The sequence below is a fragment of the Monodon monoceros genome, unplaced genomic scaffold (genome assembly GCF_005190385.1).
Source record: "Monodon monoceros isolate NGI ecotype Baffin Bay Population unplaced genomic scaffold, NGI_Narwhal_1 Super_Scaffold_12, whole genome shotgun sequence".
NCBI lineage: Eukaryota > Metazoa > Chordata > Mammalia > Artiodactyla > Monodontidae > Monodon > Monodon monoceros.
Genome location: NW_021703768.1, coordinates 158,025,827 through 158,052,139, shown reverse-complemented (window position 1 = coordinate 158,052,139; position 26,313 = coordinate 158,025,827). Strand labels below are relative to the sequence as shown.

At 53.7% G+C, this 26,313-nt stretch overlaps 1 protein-coding gene across 3 annotated transcripts in view; it reads left to right on the top strand.

Moving 5' to 3' along the window:
* Window positions 1-26,313, top strand: part of CELF5 (CUGBP Elav-like family member 5) — a 46,246-nt gene that overhangs the window by 805 nt on the left and 19,128 nt on the right. For all 3 annotated transcript variants that reach the window (XM_029218759.1, XM_029218758.1, XM_029218762.1), the window contains exon 2: window positions 18,091-18,173. In XM_029218759.1, the coding sequence (XP_029074592.1) occupies window positions 18,091-18,173 (83 nt within the window). The remainder of the gene's footprint in view (window positions 1-18,090; window positions 18,174-26,313) is intronic.

The window sequence follows — 26,313 nt, the reverse complement described above, 5'->3', positions numbered from 1 at the left end:
CCGGGCTGGCTTAGCTCCCCCCCCCCCCCCCCCCCCCCCCCCTTTCTCCCCCCCCCCCGCGGGGGGGCGCCCCCAGCCCGCCCCCCCCCCCCCCCCCCCCCCCCCCCCCCATTCATTCGGCCTCTCCAGGCCCCGTCGGGGAAGTTTGCACCTCTGGACTCCATTGCTTTGGTCATTTTCACAAAGCCAGGCCGGTGGGGCAGGTCCAGCCGGCCACGGGGGACACGGATGCCCAGGATCCCGGGCTAATCGGTAACTACAAAGAAAGCGGGGTGGGGGGCTGGGGTGCAGGCAGCTAAGCCAGTCAGGGGGAGCACCAGCCTCGGGTGGTTAAAAGGCTACCGTTTGCCCTCCCCCCTGCCCACCCTCTCTGTTTGGAGCAGCATCCCCCCTCCATTTCTCTATGGCCCCCCCCCACCCTGAATGCCGCCTCCACCTTTGGCTCAAGTTAAAACTGGCCAAGCCTGTTAGCAGTGTGTTGAAGGCTGAGGCCAAAGACGATGAGCCTGGACCGTCCATCTGGCAGAGCCCAGATCCTGGGGTGGATGAGGAGGCGTGGGCGACCTGTGAGCCCAGTGGGGGAGGCAGGTGGGGTGGGGAGGCCTGCCCGCCTCCCTGCCACCTGATTCTCTGCTGGCATGCTGGGAGGGGGTGCCAGGGACTGTGGCCCCAGCCCTGGGCTCTGATCACGGCCCAGTATCTGAATGGGGGTGGCCCTGACAGTTCTTCCGGCGGGGGCTGGGGACTGCGGGTGGGGATGGTACAGGCTTTGTGCTGACACCCCAGGTGAGACCCTGGAGGGGTCTTGGGGATGGATCAGGTCCCATGACCTATTTCAGGCCCCATTCATGCCTGTCCTCCCTTCAGTGTGGCGGGCATGGTAAGCATGAATACGTGTTTGTTGAATGAATGGATGAATGAACGAGTGAATGAATCAATGAATGATGGGTCGGGGCAGGCCACAGGGAGGGTCTGGTGGGTTGGAGCCCAGGCCTGCCACTTCAGCTAGACCCTCCAGCCGGTACCCTGGGGGAGGAAAGCAACTCTTCCCATCCCCCACCTCTTTTCAAATCCAACCATCACCAAAAAAAAAAAAAAAAAAGGGGCCTGGAAAATCTAACTTCTCCCTGTGGCCTAGGAGGGCAGAGGGCTTGCACTCATCCAGGCTAAGGGGTCCACAGCTGTACGGAGGGCTCTTTCCACAGCCCTCACCCCCTGGTGTGTCCGAAGGACCCTTTTCTAGAAAGATTCTGGTGGGGTGGGGGAGTGTCCACGTGGTCCCCCCCAAATGTTGAATTGAAAGGCTGTCAGTGAGCTCTGGGTCAGGGAGACAGATGGGGTACGGGAAAAGGAGACACCTGGTGGCCCTCCCCTCGTTTCTCATTTTTAAATCTCCCCTGGAGACCCCTGCCGCCCCCGCAGCGTGGGAAGGTGAGGGAGAAACTGTGGCTGGATTTTCACCTGGTCAGAGCCTCAGTTTACCTGCTGTTAACAGAGCAGGCTCTCATGAATGTGGGTGGGATTATTTTTTTCTGGCTGGAGAATGTTGGGATCGGGGGCATCTCAGGGTGTTTCCCATTTGCGATCTTTCCTTGGAGGGTGAAAATTAGGAAGCTGGGTGTCCATGATACCTGGTCCTCAACCTCCACTTTGCAGGAGACTTGGGTCGGGCTGAGCCCTGGATGGAGGGCCTGGGGGGTATGGGGGTGGGGGTCTTCCCCTTCTATCCCCTCCCCCAATACCATCAGGACCCGAATGGTTCCCCCTCCTGATCCCACCTATGCTGGGCCTGGCAGGACCTTACCTGTGGATGGGAGCTGGGGGGAGCTGAAGGCCAGCAGCTGGGATTGAGGCCTGTTTGTGGGGCTCAGCTGTGTGACCTCTGTCTGGCCAGTGGCTGCCCCTCTCTGGGCCTCAGCCAAAGGGAAGTGGAAAGATGACTGGGAGGTTGTGGTGTGGGGATGAGCTCCAGGCCCCTCCTGCCAACATGTCTCTGGTTTCGTTTCTGGGGAGCCTACAGGGTGCAGGGTGCCTGCTGGGGGTGCTGGCTGAGAGCCATGGGGTGGGAGTGTGGACGCCGGGTTGTGGAGAGAAATCCCCTAAGAGCTTTCTGGGCCGCCGGAGGCTGGGCACCAGGGGAGCTGAAAGGGCCGGGGTGGGGTGAAGTGAAAACACCCATTGTGGTCCCTGTGACCCCAGCACCCAGTGGGAGAAGGACCATCCAGTATCGCATTATTCTTACGATCACCATCACACTCTTAATTTTCACATTTGGGGGCCTGTTTTGATGCCCAGTGAAGGGATCATCACTCCCATGGGCTTGTGAGCACCTGTGCATTTCATCCAGAAGGGAAACTGAGGCTGGAGGGGCAAATACTTGGTCCCAAGGACCGACCAGAGCTGCCCCCCAGCTGTCACCCACCTGTCTCTCTCCCAGGCCAGAGGAAGCAGAAGTATATCTGTGTGATGAAGGAGCGACAGTGTCCCCCAAGCTGAGGATGAGGACCCCCCCCACCGCGGTGGGGGGGGGAGGGGAGGGGGCGGGGCTGTGACATCTGACAGCTATCGCCAAGGGTGGAGGGTAGGGGCACCTCATTTTCTACGGGCCCGGGCCCGTGCTGGGACCAGGAGAAAGGCAGGGAGTCCAGCCGGGTCCTTGGGCTCTGGGGATGGGGCAGGGTTGCGGGGAGAAGGCAGGGCGGGAAGTGAAGATTCCTCAGGAACACGGCAGGCCCCTGGGTGCTGGCGTGTTTTGTTTTTAAGAGAGAGAGATGAAGACAGGTGGAGAGACACAGCAAGAGCAGAGAAGGAGAGAGATACACCGAGATGGAGGGAGGGGGAGACCCAGGGAGCCGCCCCCAGACCCCCCCCCCCCACAGGAAGAGGCAGAGAGAGGGCCGGAGTGGGGCAGAGCTGGAGAAGGGGGGCAGGGAGACCACGAGACCTTCCCCCCCGCCCAGATCGGCACCCCATTCAGAGAAAGGAGGCCTCCCCCGGCGCTCCCAGCCCAGCCCGGGGCTCAGGCCAGGCACTGGGGGGGCTCCCACTGGCCAGAGGTCTCCCAGTGGCCAGTGGCCAGTCATCACCCCCTCCAGTCACCTGCTGGGGGACAGGCCCCCTCTGGGACCCTCCCTCCGAAGGCGCTGGGTGCACGTGGGGTCCCCCGAGGTGCCTGGTGTGGCTCGGACCGTCCCTCTCCCGATCGGGCTGAATATTAATACCCAACCTGCCCGGGGCAGGCGCCTGCCAGAGGGCTCGTCCGCTGCCGCGCGGCCCCCATTTATGGTAATCACATATATATTTGCATGTTAATGACAATATTTGTCTTAAAGCGGAGGTTGTGAGGGGGGCCGGTGCAGGTGGAGGGGGCGGGTCGGGGCCTACGGTTTCCATGGGAGCACCAGCTGCTCGGCTGGCGGCAGGGGGGAGGCTGGAGCACGCCGCGATTGAGGCGTGAGATTCCGAGTGTGACGTGCCAGCCCCAGGGAGACGGTGGGCTGGGCGGCCGGCAGGCGCTGCCTGGCGGGGGGGATGGAGGGAGGGGACAGCGGCGGGGGGCTGGGGAGAGCCACCAGGGCTGGCTGTGCGGCTTCGAGCCAGGCACACCCCCCTCAGTGCCTCAGTTTCCCATGATGATGGGTTTAACAGGCTTTTTCTGAGGGTGACTGTGACATCGTTTCTGCCTTCCTTCAGGCTGAGGGCATTGATTGAGCACCTACTGTGTGCCGGCGTTGGTGCGGGGCTGAGATTCCGAGCAAATAGGAATCCCTATGTGGCACGATGGAGTCAACAAGCCGTAAACCCATCTACCCCTATGACCAACATTTATTGAGCACCTGCTGTGTCCCAGGCCCCGTCCTAGACCCTGGATACAGTGTTGGGCAAACAGATAAAAATCCTCTCCCAGACTCCTCCCACCCCCAGATCCCATATGGTGGGGGACACAGTGAGGAACCAGGAGGTTACAAGGCACTGATGTCAGGGCTGCGATGGTGGAAACACATCAGCGGGGACAACCCAGAGGAGGCCCCAGCCTCCTCAGTGCTGTTATCTATAGAGTTGGGAGGCCAGCGGGACCTCCCATCTCGGAGAGGGTTGGGGGATGTGAGGACCGGAATGGTGGTTAAAGCTCTTGACACAGGGCTGGGCACAGAGCCATGCTTATTATACGAGTAAGCTGAGACCTGAAGGGTGGGAAAGATCTGTTGACGGGGAAGGGTGTTCCTGGTAGAGTTTGTGCAAAGGCCCAGAGCAATGCTGATGCTGACTCTGGGAAAGTTCAAGCAGGGGAAAGACAGAGTTTTTGCCCTGGTGGGAAAACAGCAAAGAGTCCTGGGAGCCCCAGGGTCCCCTTCTGATGTGGGGCATATCTGGCAGGACTCCTCTGAGAAGTTCTGGCATGGGGGGTGGACCCACGAGCTATCTCTGAAATAGGCCGGTGACTCTCTCTTTCACCCCTGATGTTGGCAGATGAGACCCTCGCCATTAGGAGCACTCAGTAGGACCACACTCACTAATTTAGCCAACACTTCCTGAAAGCCTTTTGGGGCCTTGCCTTGTACTAGGCAAGAGAGATCTGAGACCCCTCTGATCAGTAGACAGAGCTAGACATTGGCACCTATAGCTGGAATGGTCAGGGTTGTATGAAAGGGAGGGGATGCAGGGTTGAGGGAACTGGATAGGAAGTTGAAGGCTCTGCCTGGGGACTCTGGCTGCATGGCAGAGGGGCATTAGAAGTGGGGTTTTGAAGGATGAATAGGAGCTTGCCAGGTGGAGAAAGCGTTTCATGTATTTATTCACAGAGCACTTTTTTTGTTCTGGGCCCTTTTATGGGTGTGAAAAAAAGCAGTGAGTCAGCTAGGTGGATGTCTCTGTCCTCCTGGATGTGGACAGAGGGAACTGGGTTTGCAAAGGCCTGGAGGAGTGAAGGAGCACAGATGGAGTAGAGGAGGAATTAGGTGAGGCATGGGAGGTGAGGCCAGAGAGTTGGCATGGGCTGGACCCTGAAGAGCCTCTTATGCTGGACTGAGCTTGGACTCCTTCCTGAGGACACTGGGGAGCCATGGAAGAATATGGAGCAGGGGAGGATCTCAGACCTGCATGAAAAGGGAGCTTCATGTCCTGTTAACTGTCATGGCCACCATTGGCCTCTTTCCAGCCTCCCAGCCTTGTTCAGTATATGCACATTTCCTACACACCTGGATGGGTACAACAGAAGCTTCCCCTTGGGGCGAGGCTCACACTACGGGACAAGAGGGTCACAAAGAAGCAGACATGTGCTCAGATCGCAGTGGTTCTTAGAAAACCAGGTTCCCCTCCCCAACATGGATAGGTGAGGAATTGGGGCTCAGAGACGGGCAACACCCAGACTCAAGTCACACAGCAGTATAGCTAGGTGTCACACCTCCCAACCTGAGACTTGACCCACTTTGGAAGAGAAATAAAGGAGTCAGAGAAAGAGATGTGATTGTGGAGACATAGACTCAGGATGAAAGCCATCCAGGGATGCTGGCTGTCCTTGTCCAGGGCCAGAGGGAGGGGCTGCTAGGTTTGGAAGACACTGACCTAGCAATAGCTCTGTTGGTCTGGGGTCATGGTCATCATCACTGACATGTAAGCTCTGTGATAGCAGGGACTGTGTCTTGTTCACCATTTTGAAGTGGATCATGTGGATGAACAAGGGCCTAAGGGAATGAGAGGATGGGAAGGTAAGGGAGTGGTTGGATTGGGGGGTGCTGGTCAACAGGTGGATAGATGGATACGTGAGTAGATAGTTCTAGGTATGAATGGACGGATGGGTGACAGTGACTTGGCTGTATGAGTGCATTGCTGGATGAAAGAGTGGGTAGACAGATGAAAGGCTGAATGGATTGATGGATGGATGGGTGGGTGGGTGGGTAAATAGATGGATGAATAGATGGATGGATGGATGGATGAATGGACGGAGGAATACATGGGTAGGGGATGGATGGATGGGTGAGTGGATGGATAGAGGGACGGATGGCTGGCTGGCTGGGTTGGTGGACACCCCTCCAACATTTACCACCTTCCTCCCCACCTGAATGGGAATGACCATCAGCTTTGCAGCTGGACAGGCTTGGTTCCTGTTCCTGGCTCTGCTTTTTATTTCTGTGTGATCTTGGACAAACCACCTTATCTTTTTTCTGAGCCTTAGCGTCCTCATTTGTAAAAGAGAAAGAACATCAATAGTTGTCTTACAGAGTAGTTGTAAAAATTAGAATTAGTTTATAGAATGTGGTTAATGCAATCACTGTCAGTAGTGTCTTGCGTATACTTGGTGTCAGTAAATGGTTGGGTAGCCAGATAGTCAACAACTGTCTTTCAGGTCTCTGGGATGTGCCAGAGCTAGGCTCTGGGGGACACAAAGCAATGTGGGGGGAGGAGGGATTGACAATAAGTGAGCAAACAGATGAATAAGATTTGGGTAGGAGAGAGTCGCTCTGGAGGAAGTAAAATGAGATGTGTGTTGGAGGGTGACAGCTGACCTTGGGTGACTGAAGATGTCAGGAGGTGACATTTGGGGTGAGACCTGCATTACAGATGAGAAAGCTGTTGTTCTAAACCCAAAGGAAAGGCATTCCAGGAAGAGGACATGGCATGTGCAAAGGCCCTGAGGTCAGAATTAGTTTGCTGTGTTGGGAGAATAGTGGCCTGTGTGTCTCAGGGCCCAAAAATCTGTAGGTAGTGAGCACAGCTTGTGCAAAGGCCCTGGGGCAGGATGGGGCCCGGTGTATTGGATGAACATCGGAGATTTCTGCCATGACGGTTGAGCCCAGCTCCTCTGAGGGGCTCCTGAGAGATGGCGGGTTGCCTGCAGATGTCATGTAGGGTAGATTGTGACCTCCCCTAACTGTCCTCCTACTTCTCCCAGCAGCCTTTAAAGGTGGAGTCTTCATTTCTGAGAGGTGGGGAGGGGGCACTCATTATGTCCTTGTCCCTGACCCTCTGCTAGGAGGAGGGACCCAAGGAGGCATTCCCACCACAACTAGGGGTCTCCTGAGCAACCTTATGGGGAAAGGCAGGCTCAGAGAGGGGAGGGCACCACCCCAAGGACACACAGCACGTTCATCATAGCAATGTCTATATTGGAAGGGTTTTGGTGTCATCTAGAGCTACCCCAAGTGGGTGGGTAGGGCTGCAAGGTCATTTCTTCACCTACCTACCCACCCCCTCTCTCAACTGTTTTTTTTTTTTTTGTCCCTATTATGTGCCACCTTTGAGTGAACTAGACCTCCTGTGCCCACGAGTAGCACAATGTGCTGTGAGAAAGTTGTCAGCACAGCTGAGTGGTCCTAAGGGTGGGGATTTGTGGTGATTTAAAAAGTCAAATCGTCATCTCTTGGTGGGGGGAGGTGAGGAGGAAGGGGTCCAGTGAGGTGCGTCTCACCCAGAGCGATCCTGCCCCCTGGGAGACACTGGGCGTTGTCTGGGGACATCTGTGGTTGTCATGAGTGGGGGGGTCCTGGCTTTGGCTGGGGACCAGGGAGGCTGCTCCACACCCTACAGCACCCAGGATGGCCCCCACAGAGGATGACCCGGTCCCGATGGCAGCAGTGCCGAGGGGGGGACCCCGATCTAGGATCACACCAACATTCTGGCCTGAGTGGTTAGTGGTCAGTGTGGTGTCATGTAGACAAGCCCTCAGGGTGCTCAGGATAGAACCATGGAGTCACCCTCCCTCTCCCCACCTCACATCCTCGCTCACTCTGCTCCAGACACACGGGCCTCCTCGCTGTTCCTCCAACACGCCAGGCCCGGTCCTGCCCCAGGGCCTTTGCATGGGTTGTGCCCTCTGCCTGGACCACACTTCCCCCAATAATCACATGTCTCCTCCTTCATCCTCTGCAAACGTCACCTTCTCAGTGAAGCCATCCTGCAGACATGATATATAATCTCAGCCACTCTCCAGCACTCCAAACCCTTCTTCCCTGCTATCCCCCTTTTTTTTTCTGTGAAAATGAGAACTTCTGATGTACCATAGATTTTACTTTTTATTTTGGTGGTTTTTCTCTCCTCCCAATAGACTAGAAGCCCTATTAAGATGGGATATTTCTGCCTTTTGTGTTCACTGATAGGTGTCGAGTGCTTAGAACAGTACCTGAAACACAGCAGGTGGGTGGGTGGATGCACGGATGTATGTATGGATGGATGGATAACTTGATGTGTGGATGGATGAATGGGTGAATGAATGAATGATGGATGGATGAATAAAGTACTGGATGATAAATGGATAACAGATGGATGGATGGATGGGTGGGTGGATGGATGGACAGGTGGATGAGAGGATAAGTGAATGGATAATGAATGGATGGATGGATGCATGGATGGATGGGTGAGTGCACGGATGGGGGAATCACTGGTGCAGCGATGGCGACTAAATCCGTGGGAGGAGTCAACATGGTCGTAGGCAGGAAGTCGGGGGTCCAGATGAGCCCTGAGAAGCCCCAGTGTGTAAGGTGGGGGCAGAGGAGGAGGGAGCAACAGAGGCTAAGGAGCGGCAGCCCAGAGACGGTGTGCCCGATGGAGTGTGAGCCCTGGGTCCTAGGTCTTGCCCTCTTGGACAGGAAGCAATGAGTTTATAAGCAGAGGGAGGGGCCCATCAGCCCCGCTATTCTCAGCAAAGTGGGGGATGGCTTCAGGATGAGAGGATGGACAAGGAGGTGGAGAGGGTGACTAGGGACGGGGGTGGTGGAGAGGTGGTGCCACAGCAGAAGGGAATGTCTCCTATAATCTTTAGTGGACGGTATTATTATTTTATGGATGAGAAAGTGGAGGCTCAGAGAGGTTAAGTGGCTGGCCCTAGATCACACAGCAGAAGGGCATCGGGCAGGGTTAATTCCCCGTCTTTAGTCCCTTGATTAGCACTGAATTGAAAGATCTTGAGCCTGGGGTGCCACTGTGCGGTGGGTGGGGATCAGAGGGGTTTGAGATGAGGACTTTGTACAATCGGTCATGGTTGGAGTCCTGGCTGGGGAGGGGAGGAGATGTTGGTGATCAGAGAGAAATGAAAAAGGCTGTCTCTCCTGCTTTTGTTTCCCCAGCACAGCTGGCACATGACAGGTGCTCAGGAAATATTGACTGACCTGATGCTGGGCATGGTGGGGGGCGGGGGGAGGGAGAAAAATGAATCAAGTGTAGTCGCCGCCCTCTAGGAGGTGGTCTTGATATTAGCAGATCAGTTTGGAAACAAAGTCATTCAGTCAGTCAGTATTTATTGAGCACCTACTCTGTTCCTGGCACTATGTAAGTTCTGGGGACCCCAAACTGAACAAAACACAAACTCCCCCCATCCTCTTGGAAGTGGCATTTCAGTGGGGGAGACAGAAAAAAAAATTATGTGCCATTTGAGATGGTGACAAAAGCACAGGAAAAAATAAAACGTGGGGGGTGGTTAAGGAATGTTTTTGGTTTTTTTCTGGTTGCATTGGGTCTTCGTTGCTGCACGCGGGCTTTCTCTAGTTCCATCCAGCCAGGGCTACTCATTGTGGTGGCTTCTCCTGTTGCAGAGTATGAGTTCTAGGCGCGTGGGCTCAGTCGTTGTGGCTCGCGGGCTCTAGAGCACAAGCTCGGTAGTTGTGGTGTATGGGCTTAGTAGCTCCGCGGTATGTGGGATCTTTCCACACCAGGGAATCAAACGCATGTCCCCTGCACTGGCAGGCAGATTCTTAACCACTGTGCCACCAGGGAAGTCCCAGGACTGTCGTTTTAAACAGGGTGCTCCATGGAGGTTTCACTGAGGGGGTGACATTTGAGCCAAGACCTGAAGGAAGTGAGAGGGTGAACTGTGCAGAGATCTGGGGGAAATACATCCCAGAACAGCTTGTGCAAAGGCCCTGGGGCAGGACGGGGCCTGGTGTGTTGGAGGAACAGCCGGGAGGCCCCTGTGTCTGGAGCAGAGTGAGTAAGGGGGAGAGGAGGGGGGAGGGCAGGGAGGGGAAGGGGGAGGTCGTTCAGGGCCTTGTGGGCCACCGGGAGGACTTGGGCTTTTACCCCAGGGAGGTGGGAGCTCCGGAGAGTTGTGGAGGGGCGGGGCCTGGCTCAGGTGCTCATAGGCGCCCACTTGTGGCTGCTCTGGGGAGGACAGACTGTGGGCGCCAGGGCGTAGCTGGGGACGGGGGTTAGGGGACTGAGTTGGTCCAGGTGGGGCCGGAACAGGATGGAGACCAGGAACAGTGGCCAAATTCTTACTGAGCACGTGCTGTGTGCTGGGCCCAATGCTGGACACTGGGAACACATAAGTGACTGGGACACTACCTGTCTCCACCCCCCTGACCCAGCATCAGTTGGGGCTGGGGAGGCTTCCCTGAGGAGCAGTGGCTCAGTTGGGACCTTCAGGTTGAGGAGAAATGAGCCAGGCAGAGATGAGGGTGAGGGTGTGTGAACCAAGAAAATGGCAAGTTCAAAGGTAGTCAGCGAGGGACTTCCCTGGCGGTCCAATGGTTAAGACTCCATGCTCCCAATGCAGGGGGACCAGGTTCGATCCCTGGTCAGGGAACTAGATCCTGCATGCCGCAACTAAAAGATCCCGCATACCTCAACTAAGACCCGGCACAGCCAAATAAATAAATATTAAAAGAAACAAAAACAAAGGCAGTCATTGAGATGCCAGGCGTGGGGTGTGTCCAGGGTCAGGGTGCAGCCAGGGACACGACCAGTGTCCATCAGGGTCAGTCCCCAGACCTACCAAGCTGCCTGGGAAGTGACAAAAATCCCAGACTTATGCATGAACATAAGGACCATGAATAGTAAAAAGGAAAAAAAATTGTTTTTCTTTTCATTTTTTTTCTTTTTCTTTTTTTTTTTGCTGTACGCGGGCCTCTCCCGTTGCGGAGCACAGGCTCCGGACGCGCAGGCTCAGCGGCCGTGGCTCACGGGCCCAGCCACTCCGCGGCATGTGGGATCTTCCCGGACCGGGGCACGAACCCGCGTCCCCTGCATCGGCAGGCGGACTCTCAACCACTGCGCCACCAGGGAAGCCCCTCTTTCATTTTTAAAACAGTTTTTTTAGTTCATTAGATCAATGTAACAAGCTCCAGCGACTTAAGTCGTTCCCCAAGGCTCTGGAATTTTCTGGAACTCAGAAGCCCTTTACCCACCCCCAGTTTGGGTTTAGCACCAGGGGTTGTTTCTGACTTGCTGTATGACCTCAGGAAAGCTGCTCAGCATCTCTGAGCCTGGGTTAACTCCTCTGTAACATGGGGATAAAAATAGTGTGAGAGGGCTTCCCTGGCGGCGCAGTGGTTGAGAGTCCGCCTGCCGATGCAGGGGACACGGGTTCGTGCCCCGGTCTGGGAGGATCCCCCATGCCGCGGAGCGGCTGGACCCGTGAGCCATGGCCGCTGAGCCTGCGCATCCGGAGCCTGTGCTCCGCAACGGGAGAGGCCACAACAGTGAGAGGCCCGCGTACCGGAAAAAAAAAAAAAAAAAAAAAAAAAAAAAATATATATATATATATATATATATATATATATATGGTGTGAGAATCCAGGGATGGCAGGGAGAGCAGCTGCATGAGGGCTTGGCTCCATGCACATGGCTGGTACCACTTGGGGGATTTTTAGTCAGTCCTGCAGGGGTCCTTCCCATGAAGACCCCCAAACCCTCAGATCCAGCAGGGCCCAAACCGGGTTCCACCTCTTCCTTCCAAACTGCTGCTGCTCCTGGGTCCCCATTGGTACCAGTTTCATGGGGTAGCCATTCCAAACGATCACAGATTCTCTCTCAGTCCTGGAGGCCAGAAGTCTGAGATCAAGGCTGTGCTCCCTCTGGAGGCTCCAGGGGAGGGTCCCTCCTGCCTCTTCCAGCTTCTGGGGGCTCCAGGCGTCCCTTGGCTTGTGGCTGCATCCGTCCAGTGTCTGCCTCCATATTCCCCTGTCTTCTGTCTGTGTCTCCTCTTCTGTCTCGTATAAGGACACTTGGCATTGGATTTGGGACCCACGTGGTTGTCCAGGATGATCTCATGTCAAGATCCTTACATCTGCAAAGACCCTTGTTCCAAATAAGGTCCCGTTCCCACGTTCCTGGAGTGGATGGATCTTTTCTGGGAGGACCAGCATTCAGTGCACAGAGATGCTTCTCATCTTCTGGGCTTCCCTAGCCCTGTGTCCCCACCTCTGCCCCAGGCTGACAACACACAGGGGTGTGTCTATCTCTGCCTCTACCCAGCCTGGAGCCTTAGCATCACCCATTAGTCAAAGCATTGTCTCCAGAACCCCAGCTGAGCAGAGGCCTGTTGCCATGGAGGGACAATGGCCACCTCTGCCCCCTTCCTCAGAGAGGAGCATCCCCAGGGCTGGGGGAAGAGCCCTGTGTCATGTGTCATGCAAGTATGGGCTTAAGTCCTAGCCCTGTCCTATCTGTGGTGACCTGGGCCACTGGGAACCTCAGTCTCCTCACCTGTAAGGTGGACACTCTTCTCCCTACCATCGTAGGCTCTGTGGGGTCGGCCTGGGTCTGCATGTTTGGGAGGCCTGTATTAATGGTTCAGTTTATCTGTGCATCAAACAGTTGGTGTCTAGACTAGATTGTACGTGGCCCACAATGGTCTTTTCATGGATGCTCTTAAGGCCACATTTGTCTTAAAATACTAAAGGTGTGGAGTGAGTTCAGGGAAGACGGCAGAATTGGGTGCCTCTGCCACTCCACACCCCAGGGACCAAAGCCCCAAAAGTGCAGTGAATGGGAGTGAAGCCCATGACATCAGATACCCCTGGCTTCAAATTCCAGCTCCACCCCTTACCTGCTGTGCAATCATAGGCAAGTCACTTTGTCTCTCTGAACCTCAATTCCTCCATACAATGCATAACACCTCCCTCATAGGATTCCTGCAGAGAAGAGAGGGGCGTGGAGCCAGGTACCAGGACAGCGAACGCCCTAAGTGTTCAATGAATTGGCTGTTATTGCTACTACTGTTATAAGAGGGGAAATATTGTGGTGCAGAAGGGCTGGGACTGGAGTTAGACTTCCAGGGTTCGAATTCCACCTCTGGGACCTGTCGCTGTGTGACAGCTCAGTGTCTGGTGTTTCCGTGTCCCTGTCTTAAAATGGGGAGAAAACAGATACAATAGTGCCATTCTCTTGGGCTAGGCTGAGGGTTTGAAGGGTTCATATGGGTGATGTCTCTGTAAGATGCTTGGCACTCAGTGAACTTCAACTATTACTGTCATTATTACAACTTCAAGTCATGAAATTCCAAAAGCTGTGATCTTGGAGCAGAGCGCAGAGGATCTTGTCAAGAGGAGGGACCCTCAGGATTTCCCAGTAAAGAAGGGGATCTGCTGCTTGCTTGCCTCCAGGGACAGGGCACTGCCTCCCTCCAAAGAGAGCCATGATGAGGTGGATCTAGTTGTTAGACAATTTTCATATATTGAGGAAATCTCTTGTTTCCCAAGGATCCCCCCATTGGTCCCTACTCCACCTGGGGTGTCGAGAGGTCAGCTCTTGTCCAGGCTTTGAAAAATGGGGGTGGGTGTGAAGGGAACCATGGGGTTGTCAAGTACTGAGCATTCTGGGTTATTGGTTCTTGGAGGTGGGGCTGCCCTATTGACCTGCCCCGCCTCTACAGAACCCCAGGGCTTGGCCAGCGCGGGGCTTCGAGTGTGTTTTGCTGAACGCCTGGTCCCACCCTCTTGTCATTGACGAGGCTGGTGTATAGGGTGAGGGTAGCCAGGGCTGGAATCTGCTGAGAGGCTCACCCATTGTGGGCACTGGCTGGGCTGAGATTTCCCTGGGAGGGTCCCTCTAGGACTAGGATGCAGCAAACCAGACCCCCTAAATTGAAATGGGGTCCATGGCCTCTTCAACATTTGATCCAGCAGCACATTCTGTCAGAAAGGTGGTACTATTTTAAGGTTCCTTACAGGGAAAGTTAAGGCAGGGGCCTGTGACCCTCCACATAGGCCTGGGGGGCCTATTTCCCTCATAGGCTCTGGGGAAAATTTTTAGAAAAGATGCAAACTCAAGGCAGTGTATCCTAGTGGTTAGCACACAGTTCGAGGCGCCTGACTGCCTGGGATGTTCCACTGTGTGACCTTGGGTAAGTCACTTCCGCTCTCTGTACCTCAAGCCCTTATCTGTAAAACGAGGACAATGCCAACAGCTCCTTTGTGGGGTTATTGTGACGATTAAATGAGTCAGTATTGAGTATAAGCTTATTAGCAATAAAAACTAAGGAGCTTAAGGCTTCCCTGGTGGCGCAGTGGTTGAGAGTCCGCCTGCCGATGCAGGGGACACGGGTTCGTACCCCGGTCCGGGAAGATCCCACATGCCGCGGAGCGGCTGGGCCCGTGAGCCATGGCCGCTGAGCCTGCGCGTCCGGAGCCTGTGCTCCACAACGGGAGAGGCCACAACGGTGAGAGGCCTGCGTACCGCAAAAAACAAAAACAAAACTAAGTTGCTTTATTAACATCATCACTAAAAGTCTGTGTTTGTTGGGAACTGTATTTATTTGTTAAGGCTGCTGAAATAATGTGCTGCAAATAATGTGCTGCAAACTTCTGATTAAAAAATCAGAAGTGTAATCTCTCCTAGTCCAACAGGCCAGAAGTCTGAGATCAAGGTGTTGGCAGGGCTGGCTTCTTTTTTTTTTTTGGCCGCACTGTGTGGCATGTGGGATCTTAGTTCCCCGACCAGGGATCAAACCCGTGCCCCCTGCATTGGGAGCGCGGAATATTAACCACTGGACCGCCAGGGAAGCCCCAGGGGCTGGCTCCTTCTGAGACCATTAAGGAGAATCTGATGCAGGTCTTCCAGCTTCTGGTGGTGCTGGCAGTCCTTACCGTTCTTTGGCTTGTCATACATCCCCCAGATTTCTGCCTTCATGTTCACATGACGTTCTCCCTGTGTCCATGTCTCTGTGTTCAAGTCTTCCCCTTTTATAAGGGTACCAGTCTCATATTGGATTAGGGTCCACCCTACTCTACTATGACCTCACCTCAACTAATTGCATCTGCAACGACCCTATTTCCAAATAAGTTCACAGTCTGAGGTCCTGTTGGTTGGGAGAACAACATATGAGCTTGCGGGAGGAGGGAAACAGTTCAACCCTAATAGAACCTGAAATTCGAGGCTCTATTATCCAGAAACCGGTGAACATGACACGTTTTCACCAATTAGAAAAGAGAAGCTAAGAGGCCGAGAAGAGATAGGGCCAAGAAAACAGGGAAACATTTCAGTACCAGGGACAGCGGCTCGCGTGTTCGTTTTGGTTTTTTCTCTCGCTGCAAACCTTCCAGACCCAGAGGCTGATGGAAGGTTATTCAGGGGTCTCACCTACCCTCCTAGGGCCAGCACACTCCATCTTCTGCATATAGGGCTCCACAGGCAAGAAAGGACCCAAGGAGAAAGGGCTTTGCCCCTATTTTACATCTCCCTGCAGCCCAATTTCTTGCCAATCATGCCTAATTTCTCTCAGTCTTTATGGCCGATTTTCGTAGTGCTTCTCCTTTCCCTGAAGACCTTGGGAGATTCTATTCAGAAAATAGAAACACCAAAAAAAAAAAAAGTGGAAAGATGAGGCATGTATTGGAAGAAGACATGGGCATCAAATATAATCAAAAAAGAATAAGCACACACAATTTATAAAGAGGGGGTGTTTGTAATATATCCCAATTACAAGTTTTTATTCTGGTAAAATTACATAACAAAATTTACCAACTTAACCATTTTTAAGTGCACAGCTCAGTGGCATTAAGCACATTTACATTGTTGTGCAACTGTCCCCACCATCATCTCCAGAACTTTCTCATCTTCCCAAACTGAAACTCTGTCCCCATTAAACACTGATTCCCCATCCCCCTCCCCCAGCCCCTGGCCCCCACCATCTACTTCCTGTCGCTATGCATCTGACTCCTCTGGGTCCTTCTATGAGTGGAATCATACTGTATTTGTCCTTCTATGTCTGGCTTATTTCACTGAGCATCAGGTCTTCAGGGTTCATCCATGTTGCAGCAGGTGTCAGAATTTCTTTCCTTTGTGGTCCTTTTATAGATGGACCACATTTTGCTTATCCATTTATCTGTTGATGGATATCTGGGTTGTTTCCACCTTTTGGCTGTTGTGAATAATGCTGCTATGAACACGGGTGTGCAAATATCTCTTCGAGTCCCTGCTTTCAATTCTTTTGAGATATATACCCAGAAGTGGAATTGCTGGATCATATGGTAATTCTATGTTTAACTTTTTTTAGGAGCTGCCAAAGTGTTCTCCACAGCGGCCGCACAATTTTACATTCCCAACACATTTAAATGTTTTTTAAATGCTAGAAGCTGTCCTCAGCTCTGCCTGGTGCCCCTTCCCCAGGGCTGCAGGGCACCTCTCAGGCCTGGGGCGGGGACCCCTCCCCATCACCAGGCCCAGCTGGTGGGAGCAGCCGCGTAGTGAGCGCAGCCCAGCAGGATGCGGCTTTAATTAGCTCCAGCCTGGGGCGGAAGTGGTGCCCACGGAGCTGTTCCTAGGGGCTCTGCACAGGGGGTCCTCTTCGGGGAAAGCAGAGAAACCATGGGGAGGGAGCTGGGCATGGAGGACACAGGACTCGACAGCATCAGAGCAGCCAACCATGGTCTCATTTCACAGACAGTGAAACTGAGGTCCATGGGGGTTAGAGAGGCAAACCCAGCGCTGGAGCCCGGATCCCTATGTCCATCCCAGGGAACTTGCCTGCATCCTCTAGCCCGCCTCGGGCAAACATCTTTCAAAATATCTTTGATCTCATTGGCCTTTCTCTGGGCGCCTCCCTCTGCTCGCTCCTCTTCTGTGTCTGTCTCTCAACCTTTCTTGTCTCTGTGGCTCTCACGCTTCTCACCCCCCGCCCCCATTCAGGACTTCCTCCAATCACACCCTCTCTCTAGACTACTTTAGGGACGGCCCCGCCCCTTGCCTCTCCTGATTGGCCCTGCCCTTTGACGCCACACCCCACCCGTGTAGCTCCGCTCCCCGGCCCTTGGTGGGTCAATCCCACCGCACCCTTGGACCATCCTCTCTGATGGGGGAAACTGAGGCCCACACAGGGGCAGCGTCCCACCCGAGGCCACAAAGCTGGTTAGTGGCAGAGTCACTGTGTTCCTCATTCCAGGGTTGAGGCCTCTTCTGACTCCTTGGGGCTGCTGGTGCCCTCCCCACCCTTCTCCCTGGGGCAGCAGCTCTGCCCCCTCTCCCTTCCCCCACCTCGCCCCGCATTTTAGCATCAGCCACGGATTTAATTAACAGCTGATTCTCCTCTCTGCCTTTCCCTGTCTCACCCTTTGGGAAATGTACGTGTGGGAGGGGAGAGCTGAGCTACTCCTACTGCCCCACACCCAAAGGGGGCTCCAGCCTCCTTTTCTCTTTTTGTTTTTTAAATTGTAGTAAAATACACATAACATTAAATTTACCACCTTAATCATTTTTCCTTCTTGTCTTTCCTTAAATTTTTTTTTATTGTGGTTAAATGCACATAACATAAAGTTGACCATTTTAACCATTTTTAAGTGTGCAATTCAGTGGCATTAAGTACATTCCCACTGTTGTGTAACCATCCCCACCATCACCTCCAGAACTTTCTCATCTCCCCAAACTGAAATTCTGTCCCCATGAAACACTAACTCCCCACCCCCTCCCCCAGCCCCTGGCCCCCACCATCTACTTCCTGTCTCTATGGATGCGACTCCTCTGGGGACCTCGTGTGAGTGGGATCACACAGTATCCTTCTGTGTCTGGTTCTCTCACTGAGCATAACATCCTCAAGGTTCATGTATGTTGTAGCATGTGTCAGAATTTCCTTCCTTTTAATTTATTTATTTGGCTGTGCCGTGCAGCATGTGGCATCCTAATTCTCCAACCAGGGATCGAACCTGTGCCCCTGCAGTGGGAGCGCGGAGTTTTAACCACTGGACCGCCAGAGAAGTCCCATTTCCTTCCTTTATAAAGCTGAGTAATATTCCATTGTACAGGTGGACCACGTTTAGTTTATCCATTCATCAGTCAGTGGACGCTTGGGTTGTTTCTGCCTCTTGGTTATTGTGAATAATACTGCTGTGAACATGGGTATACAGCATCCTTTTCTCCTAACACCCATTTTTGTCTCCCCTCCAGGCTGTGCCTTTCTCACCTACTGTGCCAGGGACTCCGCCATCAAAGCTCAGACTGCCCTGCACGAACAGAAGACCTTGCCCGGGGTGAGTCCTGGGTGCTGTCTGGGAAGGGAGGGAACACACGGAGGAGATGCTTTCGGCCTGGGGAAGGCTAAGGGCCTTCCTGGGATCAGCTGTGAAGCCCACGTGCTTCTGGACTCAGAAAGAGGCTGATAGTGGACAATCTGGGGTTCGCCTGCCAGGGACATGAAGCTGTGGCATGGGTTTGACTCAACTCTGAACAAGCATCACAATGTTTCGGAGGGGGTGGCCTCAACCTTATCTTGCAGAACAAAGAGCCCCTCTTTGGAAGGTGAAGTGGCAGAAGCAAGAGCATACACTTTGGTGACCACATCAGTGGGCTCCTCATTTAGCTCCCACCTGTTTTTGCTGTGTGACAGTGAGCCAGTAACTCAACCTCTCTGGTCTTCAGCATCGGAAGAGTATAACGGGGTGGAACTGTAGAGAAGGTCATGGAGGGATTCACAGAGTAAGTGGCATTTGAGAAGAGACTTGGAAGATGAGAAGGCAGGGCATGCCAGGAGAAGGAACAGGACTTGCAAAGGTGACTTAGAGCCTGTGGAACAAACACCATCCGGAACTCACTCTTCTCCCTCCCTTGGACCTTCTGCCAATACCTCCCCAAATCAACTGGAAACTGGAGGGCAGGTCCGTCCATACAGGTTAGCATCAAGGAGCACAGTGGAGTTCTACGGACTGTATTAGTTATCTCTTGATGCACCACAAATCACTGCTCAACTTAGTGGCTTCAAAAAATCAGCATTTGGGCTTCCCTGGTGGCGCAGTGGTTGAGAGTCCGCCTGCCGATGCAGGGGAACGCGGGTTCGTGCCCCGGTCCGGGAAGATCCCACATGCCGTGGAGCGGCTGGGCCTGTGAGCCACGGCCGCTGAGCCTGTGCGTCCGGAGCCTGTGCTCCACAACGGGAGAGGCCACAACAGTGAGAGGCCCGCGTACCGCAAAAAAAAAAAAAAAAATCAGCATTTGTTATCTCACAGTTGCCACGGGTCAGGAATTGGGGCGTGAGTTTGCTGTGTGGTCCTGGCTTTGGGGTCTCTCCTGAGGTGGCAGTGAAGTTGTCAGCCAGAGCTCGACTGTTGGCTGGAGGCCTCAGCGTCTCTCCCCGTGGGCATCTCCCTGGTGCCTGCTGCTTGAGGGAGGGGCCTCACAACAGGGCTGCTGGCTTCCCCCAGGGCATGTGATCGGAGCAGGCGAGAGCCAGGAGGAAGCCACGGCGCCTTTTATGGCTTCCTTTCAGAATGGCACACTCTCATTTCTGCCATATTCTATCCTGGCAACTTGCCAGGAACCAGGGGGCCTTGGGGAGGGACACCTTGGAGGGACAAAGTTTGGTAGTGGATTTGTCCAAGTTCTGGCAGCCAGCAAGCAGCAGAACAGGGATATGACCTTCATGGTCTGACTGCAGACCCCATGCTAGCAACAGCTCCAGTGCTGTTTCCCAATCCTTCCATATCCAGTGGACCTTTTTTTTTTGTGGCATCAGGTCCTGGCTGGAAGCTCTGACTCTCTGTTCAGAGAAATCAATACCCACATGGAGATTTGCCAATGTTCCTAGAAGTTTCCCTCCGCCCCCATCAGCTAAGTCCCTCTTCCCCATTCCCCTGCGCCCATTTTCCTGATGGGATCACTGAGATCCAAAGCCAGTGCCTTTGGCTGCCTGAGGCCTCAGGGGCCTGTTCCCTCTGTGTTGGGGGCTAAAGCTGGGCTCTAGCAGACGGTGGAAGAGCCAGGAGTCAAGGAGCCATCCCTCCCTGTATGCCCCGCCCCTCTTTCCAGGCTGGTCTCTGGTCCGAGGCCTCTTCAGGATGTAAAGATGCCAGTTGCCAGGGGTTCCTTCTCTGTGTCAGGCTCAGGGCTCTCTGTCCTCCTCTCTCTGCTCACTCTCCCAGCCCATGGATCCAGTTCTTTCATCCATCTATCCAGCCACCAGCAAACTTTCATTGAGCACCTATGCTGCACTTCTCTCGCCAGCTCTGTGTGCAGAAACCACCCCCTGGTGACTCTCCCAGGCACCCCAGACCCAGCAGAGCTCAAAGTGGCCACAGCATCCCCTTTGAACAAGTTTCTCCTCCTCCCTCCCCCATCCCCCCCCAGCCCTGCCATCCCCACATCCTGCTCTCCAGAGCCTCTCCTCCATGTGTCACCCCTCCCCCCACTTCTGTGATCCTGTGGGTTCCCATCCCAGCTCCACCCCTCCCAACCTGTGTGACCTTGACAGTATCTTTCCTTAAGAGGCTCAGTCATCCTTGTCTCCAAAATGGGCATCGCCAGGTCCATCTGACCAGGCTGGAGAGGGGGTTGTTAAAAAATGTGGGTACAGGGCTTCCCTGGTGGCACAGTGGTTGAGAGTCCGCCTGCCGATGCAGGGGACACAGGTTCGTGCCTCGGTCCGTGAAGATCCCACATGCTGCGGAGCGGCTGGGCCCGTGAGCCATGGCCGCTGAGCCTGCGCATCTGGAGCCTGTGCTCCGCAACGGGAGAGGCCACGGCAGTGAGAGGCCCGCGTACCGCAAAAAAAAAAAAAAAAAAATGTGGGTACAAAGTAGATTCCATTTTTGGAGATGTTAAGCTCTTATATTTTGGTCTCTGGCAGCCCCTAGTTCCTAGAAATTCCTCACTCTCCAGATACTAAGGACCCAGAAAGAACACCAACCTCTAGGTCGGGTGGAGAATGTGTGGGAAACTGCCTTCCTACCTGGAGAATCTCTACGCTGCTTTCAAGGCGACCCCTGTTGTCTCCTCCCTCTGCTTATCCCTGACCCCTCGGGGCTGGGGGTGACTGCGTCTACCTATGTCTCCCCCTAGATTGGGGGTCCCTTGAGGGCAGACCCTGACTTTCAGGTTGGGAGTAAATCCAGGGGTGTAGATGTCTCCTAGGGCCACTCTAACAAGGCACCACAAACTGGGTGTATTAAAGCAACAGAAACTTACAGTCTCCCAGTTCCAGGAGCCAGAGTCCAAGATCCAGTTGTCAGCAGGGCTGCCCTCCCTCTGCAGGCTCTCAGGGAGATTCTATCCCAGGCTGTCTCCCAGCTTCTGGTGGTCGCTGGGAATCCTTGGCTTGTAGACGCATCCCTCCAACCCCTGCCTCTGTCATCACGTGGCCTTCTTCTCTGTGTCTTCAGCTCTCCCACCTTCCTCTGCCTTTCTCTCTCTCTCTCTTTTTAAAAAATATTTATTTATTTATTTATTCATTGGTTGCGCCGGGTCTTAGTTGCGGCTCGCTGGCTCCTTAGTTGTGGCATGCAAACTCTTAGTTGCGGCATGCATGTGGGATCTAGTTCCCTGACCAGGGATCAGAGCCGGGCCCCCTGCATTGGGAGCGAGGAGTCTTTGTTTTTTAAATTAATTAATTTTATTTTTATTATTTTTGGCTGCGCTCCGTCTTTGTTGCTGCATGTGGGCTTTCTCTAGTTGCGGCGAGCAGCGGCTACACTTCGTTGCGGTGCGTGAGCTTCTCATTGTGGTGGCTTCTCTTGTTGCAGAGCATGGGCTCTAGGCACGCGGGCTTAGTAGTTGTGGCTCGCGGGCTCTAGAGCGCAGGCTCAGTAGTTGTGGCACACGGGCTTAGTTGCTCCTCAGCATGTGGGATCTTCCCGGACCAGGGATGGAACCCGTGTCCCCTGCATTGGCAGGCAGATTCTTAACCACTGCGGCATCACGGAAGTCTGTACCTTTCTCTCTCTCTCTTTGTTTTTAAATAAATTTATTTATTTTTGGCTGTGTTGGGTCTTTGTTGCTGCGTGCGGGCTTTCTCTAGTTGCGGCGAGCAGGGGCTACGCTTTGTTGCGGTGCGTGGGCTTCTCAGTCCAGTGGCTTCTCTTGTTGCGGAGCACGGCCTCTAGAGCGCAGGCTCAGTAGTTGTGGCTCACGGGCTCTAGAACGGAGGCTCAGTAGTTGTGGCGCGCGGGCTTAGTTGTTCTGCGGCATGTGGGATCTTCCCGGACCAGGGCTTGAACCTGTGTCCCCTGCATTGGCAGGCGGATTCTTAACCACTGTGCCACCAGGGAAGCCCCTCTGCCTTTCTCTTATGAGGACACCAGTCATTGGATTTAAGGCTCACCTAAATCCAGGATGACCTCGTGTCCAGATCTATCACTTAATTACATCTCTAAAGATGCCTTTTCCAATAAGTTCCCACTCACAGATTCCAGGGGTTAGGACTTGGACATATTTTTAGGGAGGACAGCCATTCAACTCACTACAAGGGGTGACCACAAAATAAAGAGCCAGATATAAGGGTCACTGTGGGCAGCATCTCAAGGGAGAACCAGGTGACCTGCGTTGATGGCCTCGCGGAGGGCAAACAGGGTGGCTTCTTGGAGGGGGATGCATTTGAGCTGAGTCTTGAGCAATGGGGAGGATTGTGGCAGATGGGGGTGGTGTGAGCACGGGGTATACCAAGACTTGGAAGCAGGAACATGCCTGGCCTGCTGAGTGCAAGGACATGTGAGAGCCTGACGAACGAGTTTACTGCCCCCAGGGACACTGGGCAATGTCTGGGGACATTTGTGGTTGTCATGACCGGGAGATGCTGCTGGCATCTTGTGGGTAGAGGCCAGGGATGCTGCTCCAAACCCTACAGTGCACAGGGCGGCCCACCATGATGGAGAATTACCCAGCCCCAAATCAACAGTGCTGAGGCTGGGAAACCCTGTTTAGGAGAATAAGGAGCTGGTTAATGTTCTAGAACGGTGCTAATAGAAATAGAATGCAAGCCATGTATAGCATTTAGATTTTTCTAGGAGCATCATTTAATGAGTAAAAAGAAACAGTTGAAATGAATTTTAATGCTATCTTTTATTTTAACCCACTATCTCCAAAATCCTATCAAGAGGCAGTCAGTAGGGCCCACGTAAAACTTATTAACGAGATAGTTCACATTCCTTTTTTTCATCCTAAGTGTTCCAAAATCCGGTGTGTGGATTGCACACTTCTAGTCCATCTCAAGTGGGACACTCAGTGGTTATCAGAGATGCTCGATCTGGATTTGCATTTTATAAAATTGACAGTTGAAAAAGTAGATTCACTTGCCCAAATTGTCCTAAACATACTTAAAGGTTTTCCAAGAATGAAGTCGGCTAGTATCAGGTTTTAGACTTAGATTTACCTTTATATTAATTTTTTTAAAAAAATAAATTTATTTATTTATTTTTGGCTGCTTTGGGTCTTCGTTGCTGCACACCAGCTTTCTCTAGCTGCGGCGAGCGGGGGCTACTCTTCGTTGCAGTGCGCGGGCTTCTCATTGCGGTGGCTTCTCTTGTTGTGGAGCTTGGGCTCTAGGTGTGTGGGCTTCAGTAGTTGTGGCTCGCGGGCTCTAGAGCGCAGGCTCTGTAGTTCTGGCACATGGGCTTAGTTGCTCCGCGGCATGTGGGATCTTCCCGGAGCAGGGATGGAACCCGTGTCCCCTGCGTTGGCAGACAGATTCTTAACCACTGCGCCACCAGGGAAGTCCTATATTAATTTTAACTGAACACAATTAAACACAGTTCCGTTTCTCGGTCACACAAGCCACATTTCAAGCACTCAGTAGCCACATGTGGCTGTCGGCTGCTCTAGTGGATGGCATAGTTCTAAAATGTTCCAGACCAAGGGTCAGCCAGCTTTTTCTGTAAAGCAGAAATGTATGGCTTTGCCGGCCATACAGCCTCTGTCACATCTACTCAAAGTGTTAAACAGTAACAGATGACAAGTGAACAAATGGGCATGGCTGTGTGCCAGTAAAACTTTATTGACAACAACAGATTGGGGGCCCAAATAGTGCTGTAGTTTGCCAATCCCCATTATAGACCATTGCTGTCCAACAGAACTTGAAGGTGGAAGTGTTCTCTCTGTGCTGTCCAATAGGGTGGCCACTAGCTCCGTGTGGCTATGGAGCCCTTAAAAAGGGGCAAGAGTGACACAGGAACTGAAGTTTTAATGTTATTTAATTTTAATAGATGTAAATTTAAACTTCCAATGTCTACATGTGGCTAAGGGCTACCGTACTGGACAGTGCAAATCTAGAATATTCTAGATCAGGGATCAACTACTGTTTTGGAGAGCCCAGACCCAGAACGTTCCAGACCAGGGCTCAGCCACCATATTAGACAGTGCAGACCTGGAATGTTCTAGGCTGGGGGTCAGCTACCATGTTAGACTGTGCAGGCTAGAATGTTCTAGACTTGGGGTCAGCTACCATGTTAGACAGTGCAGACCTAGAATGTTCTAGGCTGGGAGTCAGCTACCATATTAGACAGTGCAGGCTACAATGTTCTAGAACCAGGAGCATGGTGCAGTGTTATCATACATCTAGGCTAGGGAGTTCCCCGTCTCTCTTTGACACCTGCTGACAGTTGGGGATGGGTGAGGAGTCTCAAGCAATGCCCTTCTCTTCTTGGGCCTCAGTTTCCCCAGGGTTATCACTGTTTCCCAGCACTGCCGGGGCACCTCATCCATCTGCCACGTCAGGGGGGCACCAGGGCTGCTGCTCACCCCATTTGAAAGGTGGGGAGACTGTGGTGAGAGAGAGGAAGGGACTTGTTTGACGTTACCCAGCAGAGTGAGGACTGCAGCTCCACCCACCCAGCTCCACAGACCTTGAGCCTCTGGCTTCTCTGGCTCAGTTCCTGCAAAGCTGGCCCCCTTCCTCCCTGGAGGTGCGGGCTGATGTTTGATAAAGAAGAAGGAGGTGGCTTGGGGCTGGACCCTGGGGACGGAGGGGCCCCTGGGGGCCACCTCCTGACTGGGGCAGCATTCTGTGGGAGTAGAGCCTGGCTTAAAAATTTTTTTCTTAAAATTTGAAAAATACTGCATACTTAGAGAAAAGTGCATGCAACCCAACTGATTACAAAGCAAGCACCCTGTTACCACTACACAGTTGGCACCCTGGACACCACCCCGTCTCATGTCCCCAAGCCCAAGCCCCTCTCTTCTGTTGGAGGAGCTGCTGCCCTGACTTTTACGGTAACCAACCCCTGCTTTTCTTCTGGTACCGCGCCCGTGAGATTCAATATCACGCCTCAGCGCTTTGCACTTTGTCATCGCTGTGTGGTATTCCATGGCTGCGACACACCATTTATTCGTCCAGTCTCCTGCTGGTGGGCATTTGGGTTGTTTCTAGTTTTGCTCTTAAGGCATAGAGATCATTGCCGGTGTTTTGTCTCTGGTGGACACGTGCCACGTTTGGGTCGGGTGCATACCCAGGAGTTCCGATCCCTGAGTACGCGTATCTTCCAATTCTGATGAGCGAAGAAGCTGATTTGGGGGGTGAGCCTCTCTGCCTGAGAACACCCGCAGAAATGGAATCAGCCTTTCAGAACAAGCGCTGGAGGCTTGCTTGCTGATCGCACGAGGAGGCATGGGGGCTACTGCGCAGGAGACCCCCTTGCCTGTCAGCGGCAGCTGAGCACAGGCGTCCGAGCCCCCTCCCAGGCGTCTCCGCCAGAGGATGGAGCCTCGGCGGGCTTCAAGAGAAAGCCCACCCCGCGGGCTCACGTCTCCGCACACACCCGCGCGCACCTCTCGGGAGTCGGGGGGCGGGGAGGCCGGGGCTGGGTTGCGGCGCTAGAGACGGACAGCCACCATCTCTCCTGTCCCCGTGTGTGTGCGTGTGTGTGTGTTGGAGGAGTCGTATAAAGCGGACACTTCTGTTTTTCTGTCTCTTGATGACCCAGGAGGGGAGTGGTCCCCGTCGTTTGCCGGCTCGGTGCATCTCTCCGTGCCCTGGCAGAGCCCAGGCCCCCAACCCCCATAATGCTGCTTTCTGCAGCGAGTGACCCACCCACTCCCACTTCCAGTTCTCTCCTCGAGTATGACAGCAGCGTCCTTGGGGGACGCAGTTTAATCAAATCTCAGCACTCTGGAATAGGATCCTACATTGAATAACAGAATCCCAGAATAGAACCCAGAATGGACCGCAGGACCCTGGAATCCACGCTGGGCAGATGTCTCTGATTCCCGCAGGAGTTCTTTGCTGGCTGTCAAACCCCAGGACGGGGTTCCTGCGGATGGAAGGGATCCCCCCCTCCCCTCCTCACACCCTCACCCCCATCAACAACAGGCAACAGGTCCAGATCCTGCCTCTTGGATGGTGAGGGGCTGGGCCATGTGAGGCAATTCCATCTCTTTCTTTGTGAAGGCCTTGGTGGGTGAGGGATGCCCCAG